The sequence below is a fragment of the Bos indicus x Bos taurus genome, chromosome 3 (assembly GCF_003369695.1).
Source record: "Bos indicus x Bos taurus breed Angus x Brahman F1 hybrid chromosome 3, Bos_hybrid_MaternalHap_v2.0, whole genome shotgun sequence".
Taxonomy (NCBI): domain Eukaryota; kingdom Metazoa; phylum Chordata; class Mammalia; order Artiodactyla; family Bovidae; genus Bos; species Bos indicus x Bos taurus.
In genome coordinates this window covers 98,016,139-98,036,334 of record NC_040078.1, presented here as the reverse complement: position 1 = coordinate 98,036,334, position 20,196 = coordinate 98,016,139, and the positions used below count along the sequence as shown (strand labels likewise).

At 36.4% G+C, this 20,196-nt stretch overlaps 1 protein-coding gene across 2 annotated transcripts in view; it reads right to left on the bottom strand.

Moving 5' to 3' along the window:
• SPATA6 (spermatogenesis associated 6) overlaps window positions 1–20,196 on the bottom strand; it is a 171,405-nt gene that overhangs the window by 45,953 nt on the left and 105,256 nt on the right. The window contains exons 10-11 of one of the 2 annotated variants that reach the window (XM_027537325.1): window positions 9,612–9,796; window positions 5,682–5,733 (exon numbers count right to left, since the gene is read on the bottom strand). In XM_027537325.1, the coding sequence (XP_027393126.1) occupies window positions 5,682–5,733; window positions 9,612–9,796 (237 nt within the window). Of the gene's footprint in view, window positions 1–5,633; window positions 5,734–9,611; window positions 9,797–20,196 lie in introns of both variants that reach the window. The other variant, XM_027537324.1, reaches the window with a different exon arrangement.

Below are 20,196 nucleotides of genomic sequence, written 5' to 3'. Positions count from 1 at the left end.
TTCCTTTATAGATCATGTGTTTGATGTCGTATCTAAAGTCGTTTTAAAATATAAATTAAATGGATTTTCTACTATGTTTATGCTGTGCTTAGTTGCTCAGTCATGTCCAGCTCTTTTGCAACCCCATGGACTGCAGCCTGCCAGGCTCCTCTTCCATGGGGATTCTCCAGGCAAGAATACTAAGGTGGGTTGTCATGCCCTCTTCTAGGGGATCTTCCCAACCCAGACAGCGAACACAGGTCTCCTGCATTGCAGGCAGATTCCTTACTGTCTGAGGCACCAGGTAAGTCCCAGTATACTGGAGTGGGTAGCCAATCCTGTCTCCAGGGGATCTTCCTGACCCAGGATTCACACCTGGGTCTCCTGCATTGCAGGCATATTCTTTACCAGCTAAGCTACCAGAGAAGCCCCTACTATGTTTTAGGTCTATGATATATTTTTGATATATTTGTAATTATGTGTTAGCAGTTTGTTTTTGGTTGTCCACAACCATGTGTTAAAAAGAGAATAAATGCAAAGACTCCATTTAATTGGGTTTATACTTTTGTTAAAGATCAGTACTTGTGTGGGTCTATTTCCAGAGGATTTCTTCTATTCCTTGATATCTGTGTCTATAAGTTAATCAATACCACAGTCTTCATTGGTGGCACGGTGATAAAGAATCCACTTGCCAGTGCAGGAGCCACAAAGGACTCGGGTTCAGTCCTTTGGTTGGGAAGATCTCCTGGAGTAGGAAATGGCAACCGGCTCTAGGAGTCTTGCCTGGAAAATTCCAGGGACAGAAGATTCTTGCAGGCTACAGTCCAGGGGTCACAGAGTTGGACACAACTAAGTGCCTGAGCGCACACACACACACACACACACACACAGTCTTCACTGCTGTGCTTTATAGTTAAATCTTAAAATTAGGGGGTGGCTCCTCCAATTTTGTTCTTTCAGAACTTATTTGGTATCTCAAGTACTCTTCCATTCACATTTTAGAATCAGCTTATCAATATCCACTTGAAAGCTCGATGGGGTTTTATGATTTCATTGAAAAATAGAGTTCAAACTGGGAAAAACTGACATCTTAACATTAAGTCTTCCAACCAATGAATATGGTGTAACTCTCTGTTTTAGTTCTATCTTCTTTGATTTCTTTCAACAGTGTTTTGTAGTTCTCAGAATGCACATCCTGCATTCTGTATAATCCTGCTAGAATTATATGTAAGCACTTCAGTTTCTGGTGCTATTGTAAACTATATGAATTTTCTTTTTTAAAATTCTAATTGTTCATGGCTAGTATATAGGAAAAAATTACTTTCTTTTTATCCTGTGACATTGATAAACTTACTTCTTAGGAGTTTTTCTGTAGATCATTTGGAATTTTCTACATAAATAACCATATCCTTTGCAAATAGTTTTGTTTCTTGCCTTCTAACCTTGATGCCTTTTATCTATGTTCTTATCTATCTGTATTATCTAAGACTCCCAGTATGATGTTAAAGAAATGGTGAGAGAGGGCTTGCTTGCCTTGCTTCTGAGCTTAGGGGGAGAAAGCATTTAGTCTTTCACCATTAAGTATAATGTCAGCAGTTAGGTTTTTTAAAGATGCTTCTTAATTACGTTAAGGAAGTATGCTTCTACCTCAACTTTACTGACAGTGTTTAACATGAATAGAGTTAAACTTTGCTGTATACTTTTTCTGTCTATTGAAATGACACAGAACAAAATGTATTTACTCTGTTAACAGGATGAATTTACATTGTGTTTCTGGAATAAGTCCACTTGATTACAATACATTTTCATTTTTATATATTGCTGATTCTAATTTCCTAACATGTTGTTAAGGATTTTTATGTATATATTATATGGGATTTTGGTCTATTTTTCTTTTCTTGTAATGTCATTATCTATTTGACATTAGAAGAAATATTGATATCATGAGATGACCCAGGATGTATTTTTTCTTCTATTTTCAGGAATGTATAAAACCAGCATTATGTTTTCCTTAAAGGTTTGGTTGAATTCACTATAGAAAGCCTCTGGGCTTAGGGTTTTCTTATATGGGAGATTCCTAACTTTAAATTAAATTTCTTTAATGAGATAAAAAATTAAAAGCATCAAAACAAGCATAAGATACATATGATATACAGTCTAAAGACCCTATAGAAGTGTAATTTGAAATTCCAGAGGGACAGTATTGGAACAGAAGCAATGTTTAAAGAAAGAATGAATGAGTTTTCCAAAACTGATGAAAGATATCAACTTAAAAATTTAAGAAGCTCTGCAAACAGTATAGAATTAATCCAAGAAAACTACACTTAGGCATATCATAGTAAGATTACTAAACACAAAGTTGAAGAGCAAATCTTAAATGCAAGAGTGTGGGGAAACCCTACAGTACTTCAAAGGAATGACAGGTGACTATTCAAGTGACACAGAAGAAGCCAGAAGACAGTGAATGGCTTCCTTAAAGTGTCAAAGGAGGAAACTCCCTAGTGGTCCAGTGGTTAGACTCCATGCTTTCACTGCTGAGAGCAGAGGTTCAATCCCCGATTAGGGAACTAAGATCCTTGTGGTATGGCCAAAAAATAGGAAGATAAAATGCCAAAAGGAAACAGCCACCAACCTGGATCTAATACAGAATTTTATATCCAGTAAAACCAGCCTACATAAAAGTAGAACCATGATATTTTTAAAAAAACAAAATTGGAATTCAAAGCCAGGATAGTAACATTAAAGAAAGTACTACAGGGAGGAGGAAGATGACTCAAAAACTGAAATTGGAACATGGAACCTCAGGAAAGGATGAAGAATAACAGAAAAGGTAAATATGTGATTAAAATGAATAAACATTACTACAGAAACAAAATGAATTTGTTGTATGTTTTATATATGTAGAATCAAAATGCAAGATAATAGATATCAAAAAAATGAGACAGGTTAAAAAAACAGTAAATGTTTTTAGGTCCCAACATTATTGGCGAGGTCAACAAAGAAATAATTTGTTATGTATGCAAGTTGCAATCTCTAGGGCAACCAATAACATAGTTAAAAAAAGTGGATAACAAGTTAATAAAAAGGAAAAGGATTATAAAAAAGTTATTAATTCAAATGAAAGCTGCATCAGTCTACATGAAAATTCTAGATTTTCAATCTGGAAAAAAATCTCATGTGCTATTCACAAGATACACACTTTAAATATAATGATTAAAAAAAGGATGGAAAATATATACCATGTATATATGGCCAAAATAAAGTTGCTATAACTGTACACCTAGCAGTGTAGGTGCTGCTACATAGTACTATGAAACAAGAAATAATACTAGAAATAAAAAAGACACTTTACAATAAAAGATTTGTATCACAGTCTGAAATCTGTATCCAACCAACATGGCTTCAAAATATATAAAACAAAGTTAACAGAACTACAAAGAAAAAGAGATATCCACAGTCATAGAACTTGAAACTTTCTTGAAATTTGCCACCTTCCTCCACTATGCAGAAAAAATAATTCCAACTAGATCATATGTTTAAATGTGAAAGAAAACAAAAAGTCTTTAGAAGAAAACATAGGATGGAGTCCTGAAGTAGACTAACAGAAGAAATTTTCACATACTGAGGGATGGAGAAGTCATTCTGGCCTGTCCCTCATGTGGCTTGAACTTTACGCTAAGTACAGCCAGCAGTTCTTATGAACTTTATCGAACTCAAGGATACTAGCAGTTCTCAAGACAACATCTGCAGCAGCAATCAGCTGCAATCTTAAGATCACAAAGGTCTCCTCTTATGACTACACAGCCATTTCGACCATAACCAACCCTAACTTATTAACTCATCTATCTATAACTCTGTGGGTTTTGCTAATATAAGCCTCCTCCATTTTGCAGTCTGGCAGAACACAATTCAAGAGCTACTCCGTCACAGTTCAAATCTCTTGGGCTATAGTTCTCAGTCTGGCTCTAATAAAACCTTTCTATTCTTATTTTAGATTGTTTATTGATTATTTCCACTGATAAGACAAACATTCTAAAAATGCTAATACAAAAGATAAATTGGATTCATTGGACTTAAGAACTTCTTTTCTTCAAAAGATATCATTAAAAGAAAGAAAAGGCAAGGTACAGAGTGGGAAAAGAAAATTATGAAGCATATATCTGACATATCAAGAATCTATATGGAAATTTTAACAAATTAAAAGAGACAATGCAGTATAAAAATGGGCAAGTAACTTGAACAAATACTCACAAAAGAGAATACCCAAACAGTCAATAAACTAGTCACCAGGAAACAGCAAATTGAAACCATTATGTGATAAAACTACTTCTCACAGTCAAAATGCCAAAATTAAAATGCATGTATGCACACACACATATACATGCACACAACCTATCAAGCAGAAGTGAGCATACGAAACAAACTGAACTCATTCACACTAGTAGTGGGAGTGTAAATCATTAAAATCACTTGGAAAAGCTTAATGTTTATACAGTTTATGACTGAGCAATACAGTGGTGGCAACATACCCAAATAAAATGTATACAATGTTATCTGAGGATACATACTGTTCATAACAGTTCTAAAATAGCTCAAACCAGAAACAACCCAAAGGCCCATCGATAGATGAATGCATTAACCAATGGTAGTATTTTCACACAATGAAATACCATGCAGCAGCAAGAGTGAAGAACTAGGTAACAAGATGTCTGCATTGCAAAAATATCCGAACTGGAAAAACAAAATGAAATAAGTAAGAAAAAAAAAGGGAAAAGACACGGTAGGATGTCACTGCTATAAACATAAAAACATGCAATACTTTTACTTCTAATCTTCTAACACTTCTAATCTTGTTATTAGAAGTTAGGATAATGTTAACCTTGGGAGAGGCAGTCACTGGGACTATCTGTAATTATACTTTGAAAACAAGTTTAATTTAAAATTATGCATAATTGAAGCTTTCAACTATATAAAATGATGCCAATGTCACATAATCCAGTTACATTCCCAGGACCAAGCTTGGTGTCCAACATGACTCCTGATAAACAATTGTTTTTAAATAAATGACTGAAACAAGATACCAAACATAAAAAGAATAATATACTGTAATTATTTCCCACCTGTCATTTATTTATATGTTCATTTGCCTTATGTCAGATTTTCATACTGATGTTATTTAGTACTAAACTGATAAACCTGACCTCTTCTTGTCCTCTTTTAAGTATTTAAATAGCATAAAAATCAGCTGGGAAACCTCCAAAACACATGTCTCATCCCTCCTCTCATTCTACCATTCAATCAAATCTATTTGCAGGAAATGGAATTTATTCTGCGTCATAAAATAAGAGTTCCCGTATTTTGAAGGCTGTGAAAAATTATCGTGAAATCACTACTTACTGACTCTTTATGAGATAGGTATCACTAATATTTTTTTTATAGTTAACATGATCTGTGTCAAACATTTTGCATAATGACTCAGGTCAGGCAGGAAGTTAGATATGTTCCCTTTAGCTAAACCACTGACTTCCATTAAATGGAGGTTGTATCTTTTCTTTTCCTTCCCAGGGATTAAATATTGTGAGCGTTAAACATCTTGGGTGGTTTTCATGCCTAATTTAAAAAAAAGCCTTCAAGAGAAAAATTTAGAAACTAACATATAAATGTCTTTGATGAGCCTGATGTGATTTCAAGACATTCTTTACCCGGTCATGGATCTCATCACAGTTGGAAGGTGAACACCAATCAGAATGGAACCTGTAGGCATAAAAAACAAAGATGATTGCATTCCAGAGGGAGAGAAAAATAAATCACCAAATGCCAGACACATAGTTATTTTTTCTTATCCCTTTGTGATAACATATAAGGATTAGAATAACATATTTTCTTTCTTTGAGGATGAGAGACAGATATAAAATCAAATACTCAACCTCAACTATAGTATTAGGTCCTCACAATATGTTCAATTCATAGTCTAACAAAGTTGGACATGCTTTGGGGACAGCAAATCTATATACCTAACCATTTTAACAATGTCCATATATAATTCTTTAGAGCTTTATCTCTAAACAAAGATATAAATTTTTATATTAGAGCAATAATTCCACATACAGTACCTTTAAAATTATTTTCCATTCTTGGAATTAAACATGCCAAAGAAGAACTAAAGCAGCCCATCATTTCTCTTTCTCATGCATTTCCCAAACACAAAGCTGGCACTAGTATAATTAAGATATCTTGCTTTATCTAAGTGATAACGAAAATTTCTACATCCATCTGATTATAATGTATCTACATGACATATTCTTGATAATTCCTTTATAAAGGAAGTACGTGAAAATCACTCAGTCGGGTCCGACTCTTTGCGACACCATGGACTATACAGACCATGGAATTCTCCAGGCCAGAATACTGGAGTGGGTAGCTGTTCCCTTCTCCAGGGGATCTTCCCAACCCAGGGATCAAACCCAGGTCTCCCGCATTGCAGGCAGATTCTTTACCAGCTGAACCACAAGGGAAGCCCAAGAATACTGGAGTGGGTAGCCTATCCCTTCTCCAGTAGATCTTCCCGACCCAGGAATCTAACCAGGGTCTCCCGCATTGCAAAAGGATTCATTATAAAGGAATGAGTTATTAAAATGCTAATAGTTTGCTTAAAACCTTCTAGCTTCTAGTTTGTCCTTACAAAGTTATAATTTTATGTGTTTACACAAAGTATAAACTATTAGGCAGGATAAATGACTTACATAATCTGTTTTAAAGAATGCAATCAATAATGGATGATCAACTATATCTAAATCTTAATCTCCTGCATTTGTAATAGGAAGTGTTGCCTGCACTGATGGAAATATATTGGCAGGCCTTATTACTGGCTACGTATGTAACACATCTTGAAAATCAGAGACTCAAATGTGCAGCTCCAGGAGGATCTCTTTGATGATACTGAGAGAGGATCCACTAGTCTGTGCTGTGGTATAAGGAATGACTGCCTAACAGTCTTACTGCATTTAGAAAGCAAAACCTTTAGCATGAGAATATCAGCTCCTATTAAATTAGATTTGCTATTATTTCTTAGTCTGATTTTATTAATAACTCTATAAGCTAATATAATTATTATGCCATAATATTAATATTTATACTTTGAAGAGAAAACTGGTTTTGAAACATAACACTTATAATCAGAAGTGAAACCCGTTTATGGTGTACTAACTCTACTGGAGTTATTCTTTTGAAAGGATTAAAGCAAAAAGGACCTTCATGATAAATAAATAAAGTCATTTGCTTAGAGTCGCTGATAAAGCTTTCAAAATGTGTTTATTCCTATACATGATAAGGAGTCAGCATTTTACAGCAATCTTAGAGGAAAACTTATTTAATTTTAATGAATATGTACCTAGAAAAAATAGAGCTCTATGTTCTGTCATACTCCCAATTTTGCCAAGGACATACAATCTATGTTTACATCAGTTTAAATTGTTTATTGATTCCAATGGATTGTATAAACACTCTAGTATATTTCTCAGTGACCTAAAAGCCAGATCATAGAAAGTCTTATATTTAAACATGTGGTACTAAGCATGCTAAAAAGAACAAAATGTTTTTTCTTTTGGTAATATGTCTTAAAGACATATTGTCTGATATATTTTACTTTCCTTTACAGACTAGATCTAGATTTTTTTAGAAAATACACTCGAAGTAGAGGTGTTCTTAGTGAAAATAAAAAAGTTTATTTATATTATAAAGTACTAAAATAAAATTTTATCAACTTATTTAGATGTGTTCAAACTAAACAACTATTATATTCTTTAATTTTAAAAGTACCTCAAATTTCTTCCAGTCATAGGTAAAATATGTAATGTTTAACATTTGAATCACTGGTATCCTTCTAGCAAAGAACTTATTTATCTATATCTACTATCCAACGCCAAAATAAATGCTGTCACCTACTCTAAACCATCCCCTGCACTGAAATATGAAAAAGGGACAGCTGACATTAGCTAGCCTCAATAAAGAAGTTTTGAAAACAGCCTCAATGAAGAATTTATCAACCTGACTTCAAAATACTGAGACAAAATTATATACAAGGAAAAAAAAACAACACAAGATTAAATTTGATATTTTACTATAGCAGTAGACAATTGCAGACTTCTTCAAAATATGCAAAAAGATAGAAAAATAAATCAAGGTTTATAATAAGATATTCAAGGAGTTATAGGTTTAAAAAATGCTTGAAAACCTACAGATATAGCAAAGAACCTAATCAAGAAAACCACAAGTGCTTAATTCTAAAAGTAGGGAAAAGCAGAGTAGCACCAACTGAATGTTTGAGCATCAGAGCAGTCGTGGAAGCAAAGAAAGTCCCCTGGTAACAGAGACACAAGTTATCAGACTTCAGTAGAAAAACCTCTCTTTAAGAGCTTCTCTTGAACTTTTAAAACCTACAGATACACAGACATATCTCTCTATATAGATGTACCTACCTACCTATCTGAACTTATATCTATATAGATCTTATACCTATATATAGAACTTATACCTATATAGATCTACCTACCTACCTACCTACCTACCTATCTGAACTTGATTTCCAGAGGCATGATTGACTTTAAGTAACGTTAGTCAAAATTCCCTAATTTAGGATGAGTGTTTCTAGCATTCCTTCATATACCTATTTCAAATGGTTACAGGACTAACGATGAAACAAATTTATGTGTTCATAACAGGGGTGCTTTAGTACAGTTACCAAACTGGCACACTCTTGTTTGAATCATTGGTTTTGAGATGAACTTTTGATAGATTCTCTACAGCTAATTTAAACTTTCTTATTTATGCCTGATGCCCCTAGCACACTGTAGAGATTTAGTGTGCCTCTTTAGCTTTTTGATACCATGTGTGATGATAGATTATATTTCTATGTGTTGACGGTATATCTCTTAGGTTTTCAAATTTCTACAAAATTTCTTAAATACCGAGGGTTGGGTTTGTTTGCTTTTTTTTTTAATTTATGACAATTCTTGTTTTCTATGTTACTAAATGTGAGGGAGGCAAGGAATTTTCAATTTGGATTCAACAACAACAAAAACAGATGAAGAGGAATTATTTCTTTCACATTCAAATTATAACAAGTGTCTTAACTTTGTTTGCCAAAACGTTTTTAGAGGGAGAACTAGATCATTAACATGATTAAGATTCTCTTGGCAGTTGGGGATAGGTAATTTGATGAAAGCAGGTGCCATGAACCCATAATATACAGTATCATTATTATCAGTAAAAGAAAAAATATAACCTATGCTATTTTTATACATAAGTCATGACTATAATGTTAAATTCCTATGAATCTCTTAAAAACAATTATCATATACTCTATTTTTCACTTTGGGAACTACAATATTTAATTAGGGTTAAAGTGACTCTAATTAATAAACTCACTATAGTTAATAAACTCACTTTGAGAGAACTGAGCTGGGGAGGAGTATCTGACACTGTGCAATATGTTCTAAGCAAAAACAATTTAAAGTAACTCTCTTAAAATCAAATAACCCTTTTGCAAATAATCACGTGACATACATAATTACTGCCTGCTCTTTTCTAATGATTATTCAAAAATTAATACAGAAATAGAAACTAAGCATTACCTTTCCCTGAGAGAAGCTCGATTTAACACAGGGCTTGGAGAATGCTTCGGCATGGTAGAGGGTGCTGAATGAACAAGTAAGGTCCTGGCTGAATGCTGGGGCTTGCTGCATGACCTTGAACTCAAGTAGTCTTCGCACCTTTCCAAAGACTCATCGAAGTCTCTCCCATGAGGTGTTCTGATGACCTGTTTAAAAATTACATATGTAAAAAAAAAAAAATTACATATGTATACACAGGATATATATATATATATATATATATATATAGTGACATTATACACATACACATACAACATTTGTAAAAATAAAAAAAATCAAATATAATGTCACAGCTATATTTGAAGATAAATTTCATTAGGGGGTTCCCTGGTGATCTAATGGTTAGGATTCCATGCTTTTACTACCATGGCCTGGGTTCATTCCCTAGTTGGGGAACTGAGATCTCACAAACTGCATGGCAAAATAGGTTTAAAAAAAAAGATAATGTATGTAAAAACACATGAAAATTCTCAACACAGAACAAGTCCTCAGTAAGTGGATTCAAACGTTAAAAGCTATTTTGGGCTTCCCCAGTGGCTCAGCAATAAAGAATCAGCCTGCTAATGCAGGAGACGTGGGTTCGATCCTTGCGTTGGGATGATACCCTGGAGAAGGAAATGGCAACCCACTCTAGTATTCTTGCCTGGAAAATCCCCTGGACAGAGGAGCCTGGCAGGCTACAGTCCAGGGGGCTGCAGAGTCAGATAAAACTGAGCTACTGAGCATAGCAATCGTTACTACCACTATATGACTAAACATTGAATAATCTGACTATTCAATCCACATGTCCAAAATCACTGCAGATGGTGACTGCAGCCATGAAATTAAAAGACACTTGCTCCTTGCAAGAAAAGCTATGATCAACCTAGACAGCATATTAAAAAGCAGAGACATTATTTGCCAACAAAGGCCCGTCTAGTCAAAGCTATGGATTTTCTAGTAGTCATGTGAGGATGAGAGTTGGACTATAAAGAAAGCTGAGCTCCAAAGAATTGATGCTTTTGAACTGCGGTGTTGGAGAAGACTCTTGAGAGTCCCTTGGACTGCAAGGAGATCAAGCCAGTCAGTCAATCCTAAAGGAAATCAGTACTGAATATTCATTGGAAGGACTGATGCTGAAGCTGAAGCTCCAATACTTTAGCCACCTGATGCTGGGAAAGATTGAAGGCGGGAGAAGCGGACGATAGAGGATGAGATAGTTGGATGCCATCATCGACTCGATGAACATGAATTTGAGCAAGCTCCGGGAGTTGGTGATGGACAGGGAAGCCTGGCATGCTGCAGTCCATGGGGTCACAAAGAGTCAGACACAACTGAGTGACTGAACTGAAAATCTATAGAACTTTATCAATTCCAAGGCCTTTTGAGTAGGAATGGGGTAAAGGTAGGGATGGATATATAAAGCAAAGGACAAATACACATGAACTGATAATAGTCTAGCTATGAGGCCAAACAGAACAGAATGCTAGTCCTCATACTCATCCATTGCTTCATAATAAATCAAGGTAGATAAATGAATAAATTCCTACCCTTGTAGAACTTACATTCTAGTAAAATTTACATTCTAGTAAGGAGAAACAGATTTAAAAACACACAACCCCCTGTAAAATAAATAGGTAAAATACACAGTATATTGAAGGATGGTAAATACCATGGGAGGAAAATAAAGGAAATAAGAAGTGCTGCCAGGTGGGGTGGGAGGGATATGTAGGGAAGCAGCTGTAATTTTACATAGGGTGGTCAATGGGGACCTCACAGAGAGAACCGCCCTAGCAAAATTCTATGGAGTATAGGCCTGAAGACCCTATTAAACATCACAAGACGTAAATCATGGGGACATTCCAGAAAGAGAGAAACAAACAAAAACCACACACAAAGATCCTGTGGGTGGGGTAGGGTATATGCCTGATAATTAGAAATACCAAGAAAGCCAATAGGGCTAGATTGAATAGTAGGAAATAAAGTAAAAAAGGCAAATTTTAAGGATTTAGACTTCTATTTTGAAAAGACAAGTTCTTTTATTTATTTTTTTGGGGGAAATAATATCTTCTTGGCTACTGTGTCAAGAACAATCTATAGTGTCCATGGGCAGAGTCAAGGAAATCAATTAAGAAATTATTAACAACAAAGCATGGAAGAGAATGCTGGCTTGCCTCTGAGTGATGGCAGTGGAGGCAAAAAGTGATCAGATTCAGATGCCATCTGGAAGATACAGTCCACAGGAACTGCTGATAGACTGTCAATGAGAACATCAAAGTTTTTTGGTGAAAGCAGCTGGAAGAATTGAGTTTGTGTAAATTAGTTATGCCCTTCCAATGGGACAGATGGAAGAATAAGATATTAGGAGTCTGGTTTTTGATATGTTGAGCTTCACGTATCTATCAATCATCCAAACTATCAGAGTAGAGGTTCAGGGGAAGACTCAAGGTTAAACATATAAACTGGTCATTTTTAGAGTCTAAATGGTATTTAAAAATATGGCACTAAGTGATATAACCAAGGAAGTGAGCATAAATAGGAAACCTCTGAAAACTGAGCCCTGGGAATACTCCACTGTTTATAATCTGGGAAGATGAGAAGCAGACTAAGGAATGGCCAGGAAAAAGGGGAAGAAAATGGAGAATGTATTATGCTGGAAGTCAATTAAATAATGTATTTCAAGGAAGGGGAGTAACTAGTTCAGTCTAATGTTGCTGATAAGACAAGGTAGAAAAGACTTGGAATAGTATCAATAATTTTAATAAGAGTAGCTTTGATGGAGTGATGGGAGTGTTAATCTGGAGTTAAATAAATTCAATTCCTCTTTCTTGTTCCTTAACACATATTTAACTTCCCATCACCATATTACTGGAGAAGGGAATGGCTACACACTCCAGTATTCTTGCCTGGAGAATTCCCTGGACAGAGGAGCCTGGTGGGCTACAGTCCATGGGGTCGCAAAGAGTCAGACAGGACTGAAGCAACTTGGCATGCAAGCACCAAGTGCTGAGACTACAATAGTGAACACGACAAAGTCCCTGCCTTTATGAAATTTTGTCCTAGCAGTTATTATCAACTAAATATTTGACCTTTAAGAAGGTCACTATGACCTTTCATCTTTCTCAGACTCATTTCTCCAGGTTTAATAATGGCTACCTTATATCTAAAAATCTTCCATAATTTATTTTAAGTTTCCTGCAGAATAGGCAATGGCACCCCACTCCAGTACTCTTGCCTGGAAAATCCCACGGACGGAGGAGCCTGGAAGGCTGCAGTCCATGGGGTCGCGAAGAGTCAGAAACGACTAAGTGACTTCACTTTCACTTTTCACCTTCATGCATTGGAGAAGGAAATGGCAACCCACTCCAGGGTTCTTGCCTGGAGAATCCCAGGGATGGGGGAGCCTGGTGGGCTGCTGTCTATGGGGTTGCACAGAGTCGGACACAACTGAAGTGACTTAGCAGCTTAGCAGCAGAATATCTAGATGTGTGAATTAGTTATAAAACAAATGTAAGCAATTTATTATTAAAACACCACTCCTCCTTCAATACTACCACAACTTTCACTGCTTTCCAGAATTACAGCAACATATGGTGAGCCAGCAGTCAACAGAGAGAATCAAACTTTGATTCCAGAACCAAATAGCATGTAATTCAAATGACTCAGTTATGGTCCCAAATAACTGACCAAGAATATGTGATCCAGACTGAATGAGAGGAAAAAACTGAAAAATGCTCTGAAGACTGATGGGAAAGGGAAAAAAAAGTGCTATAATGCTGTTTCTCGAATTATATCCAAATCTGAGCCACTTGGCTTATAGAGATTATTTATCTCCATTAATTTCAATGCCAGTTGAGTCATGTTGGCTGCAGACCATTTCACTTTTTGTTTACTAAAATTTCTCCACAAACTAGTCAGCAACGCTCTACATAAAGCCTCTTCTAGGTGACTACAACTGTTTCTCTTTATCAGACTAGTCACGAAGAATCTCTTGGACAACACATTAGCTAACACAGAGATCTAGAGAGGTACAGGGATTTGAACTCACAAACCAGATAAGAGAGGGTATTAACACAAAGAAAACTGGCAGATATGCTAGGGGGCAAATCTATATGACAATACCTGCAGAAGGACATTTATAAACTTCTAATGGTCTAAATGGTGGAGGGCTCATGGAGGAGGTAGGTTGGAATCAAGGTGCTAAGCAGAGAAAAGGGGGAGATAGGGCATTCCAAGTGGAAGAAAAGGCACAAGGAATAAACAATGAAGATACAATCACATGGCTAGTTGTGTAGGAAAGTAATTGGAGAGAATATCACAGAGGCGGAGAGGGGCACACTGCAGAGAACCTTGAATACTGTGTATAACTCAACACTATCCAATATTTATTAAGCATCTTCTATGTATCAAGTACTGAACAAGGTAGGAGACAGTAATCACAGATAAATATAATAGGAGACTTCAAAGATATTACCGTCCAGAATGAGAGACATGAAAAAACAAATAATGATAACACAATGAGGAAGGAGATTAGAACTAAATAGATATACAATGAGTAACAGTGCAGTGGGGATACAGCTGGATATATTCCTTCCATGGAATTAGAATAAATATTTTGGAAAATTATATTTCAAAATGAGGGAATGGAAGGTATAATAAGGGGATGAGATAAGAATCCACTTCAAATTTTCAACCTAGACTTAGCTAAGAAGCATTTTCATAGCTCTTGTGAGTTTTCCATAGGTTGCTCATTCACCTCCAGAAATCAAAGGGAATGTCCTTACTTTGGCTCATAATGGAAGAGGCATATTTCTCGGATGATTCCTCAAGAACCCTAGCTTAGAGTGTTCAAAGAATTGGGTTCAAATCCCTGCTTGTTATGTGACCCTGAGCAAGTCATTTACTCTAAGTTTTCATTTCCTTATCTATAAACTGGGGAAACAACCTTATGGGTTTGCTACAGAAAATAAACAAGACAAAATTAGTACAAACACAAAGCAGAGAGCTTGATTCATGAAAGACAACAGTATTTATTTCCTCTGTTTACATAAACCTTCATATTCCAGCATAAAGAGTTTCTTCCTTTTTACATTTATGGAAATAGTTCTTTAAATCCTTTTTATAAGATCGCGGAAATGCAACAATTCCAATATTGCAGATGTTGAAATGCATCAAGATAAAATCTAATAGTTTTAAACCAATCTGAAATTGTTATAGGTTAAAAAAGAAAATTTCATTTCACCAAGTTCATTGTAACTACATAAATGTAATTATGTAGATAACATACTTTTCAAATATGTGATATATAATGGTTGAGTTATGCCATACTGCAGAAATAAGGTTCCTGAAAAGCTGCTTATACAATAAGTTAAATCATATTTGTGCCCATAAAATTTATAATTTACAGGAACTTCAAAGTTAAATTAATGGAAGAAAGAACCACTAAGTATAAACAGGAACCAGGAAACTCACTTATCCAAAAAATATTTGTTGAAGACTGGTACTACATGCCATACTTGACAATTTCTCTTTCATCATGGGAAATATATTAAAAAAAATAATTCTAATGGAATTTGCTGGGAAGTAGTTGAGGAGGATGATGACAGGAAAGAAGTGTGGTAGAAGCACTACTTTCAGGATAGTAAGGATAAGGCAGGTGGCTGCTGCAAGTGCCAAGCTGCTTCAGTTGGGTTCGACTCTTTGCAACCCTATGGACGATAACCCGCCAGGCTCGTCTGTCCATGAGATTCTCCAGGCAAGAATACTGGAGTGTGTTGCCGTGTAGTCCTCCAGGGGATCTTCCCAACCCAGGGACTGAACCCACATTTCTTACATGTCTCCTGTATTGGCAGGCAGGTTCTTTACTACTAGTGCCATAGTCCTGAGTAAAAAGGAAGAGAAGCAGATTTTTGCAACTGAGATGAATTTCTCAATTTTGCTGAAAGCATTCCTTTTGAATCCTACTCAAGTGAATGATCAATTCCTACCTCACCCAATTTAAAAATCCATATGCTCAACTATCCTGTTTAGTTTAAGGAAAATGTACTTTCTTTATACTAGAGAAAATTTTAAAAGAAATTCCAAAATAATGCAATGAAATTGATATGTAATTCTTAGGTGTGCCAATATTTAGGGGGTAGGGGGAAATTCCTTCCTTCTTAGATTACTCCTTGCACTTACATAAATAATTTGTTTAACCCTCACAACAACCTTTGTGGTACTTTTACTATCTACACTTTATAAGAGAGGAAACTGAAGTAAAGTCAAATAGCTACTGTTTGGTGGTAGTAGTCCCAGGTCAGTGAACTATCAGAGATCCACGGCAGGAAAAAAAAAAACAAAACAGAACACTCCCACAGCCCAAGCCTCAAAGGATGCCTATAAGGAAAGTTCCACAGAAAGTCCAACTAACAGTTGGACTTACTAACAGCCCAATAAAGAGTGAAGGAACAAACTGGTAAACTGCTTCCAAGAAAGAAAATATCCCCCAATTAATTTTATGATGTGATCATAACATTGCTACCAAACCACTGAAGAAAAGTAGGAGAAATCTAATTATAGATCTCTCTTACTAGTGACCATGGGCTTCCCAAGTGGCACTAGTGGTAAATAACAGATGAGGGTTTGATTCCTCAGTAGGGAAGATCCCCTGGGGAAGGGCATGGCAGGCTATAGTCAATAAGTCGAAAAGAGTAGGACACGACTGAAGCGACTTGGCACACATGCATGCACACATGCATGACAATATGTGGAAAACTATCTTAAACAAAATATTAACAAATTAAAGTTAGTGATGATCAAAAAAGAATATAACATGATTAAGCTGGGTACTTTCAAAGAATACAAGAATGGATTATCAATAGAAAATCTATTAATTCACCATAGGAAAAACATTATCAACTCACTAGAAGCTGAAAAAAGTATTCAGTAACATCCAACATCCACTCATAATTCAAAAATGTAAATTCTTTGAAAACAAGGAATTTCAAAGGGAACTTCCTTAACTTGCTAAAGGATATCCAACAAAAATCTACTGCAAACAACATTCACAGGTGTGAAATCTTCGACATGATCCTATCTAAGACAGGATCAAGACAAGAAGGCACATAGTATTAGTTTTGTGCTGCAACCTATCAGGTTGCACTGCAAGAGCAAATTAAGTCTGAAAATTAGTGGCTTAACATAATAAAGGTTCATTTCTCCCTGTACTTTATGGTAATACAGGTTAGCAAGAGAATCACACTTCACAAAATTGCCCAAGGACCTGTGCTGATGAGACAGGCTGAACAACTTGCAGCTCTACCATCGAGAACAGGCGACCTCACTGTCACTATAACAACAGAGAGTTCTTATCAATTCTTCTATGCCGCTCCCTGGAAGGGATCCACATAATTTCCATTTATAGTCTACTGGCTGGAACTAGGCCCTATACACCTGCAAGAGGGCTTGAAAATATAGGAGAGGAAATGAATAGCCAGTAGGCAATAAATATCTCTGCCACATGCACAATCACCACTTTTATTTCAGTACATTGAAAATTCTAGTAAGTCAAGACAAGGTAATCTGTAAGGCAGAATTAAAATTCATTGTTTGTAGATGATATGGCTTCCTCTACTAAACAATTCAAGAATATCTAAGACAAGAATGTTATACAAAAATCTATTTCAAAACCATAGATTAGCAAAACACATATAAAAGTATTTTTACATAAAAAATTGTTTACAATGGGAACCAAAACTATAAGGTTTCTGAGACTAAATCTAACAATGTGTAACACATTAATGGAAAAGTGTATATAACTTTAGTAAGACATGTGAGACCTGAGATGACCTGCATTCACAAGGCTAACAGAACTAAAATCTTAGGCTCACCTACCTCAAGAGGACTTTACCATGAGTTTTAATGCTATAAACCAGTAAATAGCTTCATTATTTGCTTTAGTATCTTCCCATAAATCATTTGCCTGAACAACAGTCTGCTCAATCATCATTCAGCTCCCTTCTCATAATGATAGATTCTTAATCTGAGCAAACAGTCCCCTTCTCAGCCCAAGAGATAACTCAGGAAGACAAATTTCTTCCCTATTAAATACTTGCTTACTTATCAAGACTTGCTTTAAGACTCTAATCTTCATGTCCAACGTTGTTGTTGTTTAGTCACTAAGTTGCATCCAACTCTTTGCAACCCCATGAACTGTAGCCTGCTAGGCTCTTCTGTCCATGGGACTTCCCAGGCAAGAATACTGGAGTGACTTGCCATTTCCTTCTGCAGGGGATCTTCTCGAACCAGAAATCGAACCTACATCTCCTGTTTGGCAGGTGGATTCATTACCACTGCACCACCAGGGAACCCCTAATCTTTTATATCGCAAACATTGCCAATGAGATTCCCTGCTTTAAAGTTCAGTTCAGTTCAGTTGCTCAATCATGTCTGACTCTGTGACCCCATGGACTGCAGCATGTCAGGCCTCACTATCCATTACAAACTCCCAGAGTCCACCCAAATTCATGTTCACTGAGTTGTTGATGCCATCCAACCATCTCATCCTCTGTCATCCCCTTCTCCTCCTGTCCTCAATCTTTCCCAGCATCAGGGTCTTTTCAAATGAGTCAGCTCTTCACATCAGGTGGCCAAAGGACTGGAGTTTCAGCTTCAACATCAGTCCTTCCAGTGAACACCAGGACTGATCTCCTTTAGATTGGACTGGTTGGATCTCCTTGCAGTCCAAGGGACTCACAGGAGTTTTTCTCCAACACCACATTTCAAAAGCATCAATTCTTAGGCGCTCAGCTTTCTTTATAGTCCAACTCTCACATCCATACATGACCACTGGAAAAACCATAGCCTTGACGGACCTTTGCTGGCCAAGTAATGTTTCTGCTTTTTAATATGCTATCTAGGTTGGTCATAACTTTTCTTCCAAGGAGTAAGCCTCTTTTTATTTCATGGCTGCAGTCACCATCTGCAGTGATTTTGGAGCTGCCCAAAAAATAAAATCAGCCACTGTTTCTCCATCTATTTGCCATGAAGTGATGGGACCGGATGCCATGATCTTAATTTCTGAATGTTGAGCTTTAAGCCAACTTTTTCACTCTCCTCTTTCACTTTCATCAAGACGCTCTTTAGTTCTTCACTTTCTGCCATAAAGGTAGTATCATCTCCATATCTGAGGTTATTGATATTTCTCCCAGCAATCTTGATTCCAGTTTGTGCTTCATCCAGCCCAGCATTTCTCATGATGTACTCTGCATATAAATTAAATAAGCAGGGTGACAATATACAGCCTTGACGTACTCCTTTCCCAATTTGGAACCAGTCTGTTATTCCATGTCCAGTTCTAACTGTTGCTTCCTGACCTGCATACAGATTTCTCAAGAGGCAGGTCAGGTGGTCTGGTATTCCCATCTCTTTCAGAATTTTCCACAGTATATTGCGAGCCACAGAGTCAAAGGCTTTTGAATAGTCAATAAAGCAGAAGTAGATGTTTTTCTGGAACTCTCTTGCTTTTTCGATGATCCAGCAGATGTTGGCAATTTGATATCTGGTTCCTCTGCCTTTTCTAAAACCAGCTTGAACATCTGGAAGTTCACGGTTCACGTATTGCTGAAGCCTGGCTTGGAGAAATTTGAGCATTACTTTACTAGCATGTGAGATGAGTGCAATTGTGCGGTAGTTTGAGCATTCTTTGGCATTGCCTTTCTTTGGGACTGGAATGAAAATTGACCTTTTCCAGTCCTGTGGCCACTGCTGAGTTTTCCAAATTTGCTGGCATATTGAGTGAAGTACTTTCACAGCATCATCTTTGAGGATTTGAAACAGCTCAACTGGAATTACTCAACAAAGCAATTTGAGCTCAACAAAGCTCAACACTAGCTTTGTTCGTAGTGATGCTTTCTAAGGCCCACTTGACTTCACATTCCAGGATATCTGGCTCTAGATGAGTGATCACACCATCGTGATTATCTTGGTCATGAAGATCTTTTTTGTACAGTTCTTCTGTGTATTCTTGCCACCTCTTCTTAATATCTTCTGCTTCTGTTAGGTCCATACCATTTCTGTCCTTGTATCAAGCCCATCTTTGCATGAAATGTTCCCTTGGTATCTCTAATTTTCTTGAAGAGATCTCTAGTCTTTCCCTTTCTATTATTTTCCTCTATTTTTTTGCACTGATTGCTGGGGAAGGCTTTCTTATCTCTCCTTGCTATTCTTTGGAACTCTGCATTTAAATGGGTATACCTTTCCTTTTCTCCTTTGCTTTTCACTTCTCTTCTTTACACAGCTATTTGTAAGGCCTCCTCAGACAGCCATTTTGCTTTTTTGCATTTCTTTTTCTTGGGGATGGTCTTGATCCCTGTCTCCTGTACACTGTCACGAACCTCAGTCCATAGTTCATCGGGTGCTCTATCAGATCTAGTCCCTTAATTCTGTTTCTCACTTCCACTGTACAGTCATAAGGGATTTGATTTAGGTCATACCTGAATGGTCTAATGGTTTTCCCCACTTTCTTCAATTTAAGTCTGAATTTGGCAATAAGGAGTTCATGATCTCAGCCACAGTCAGCTAAAGC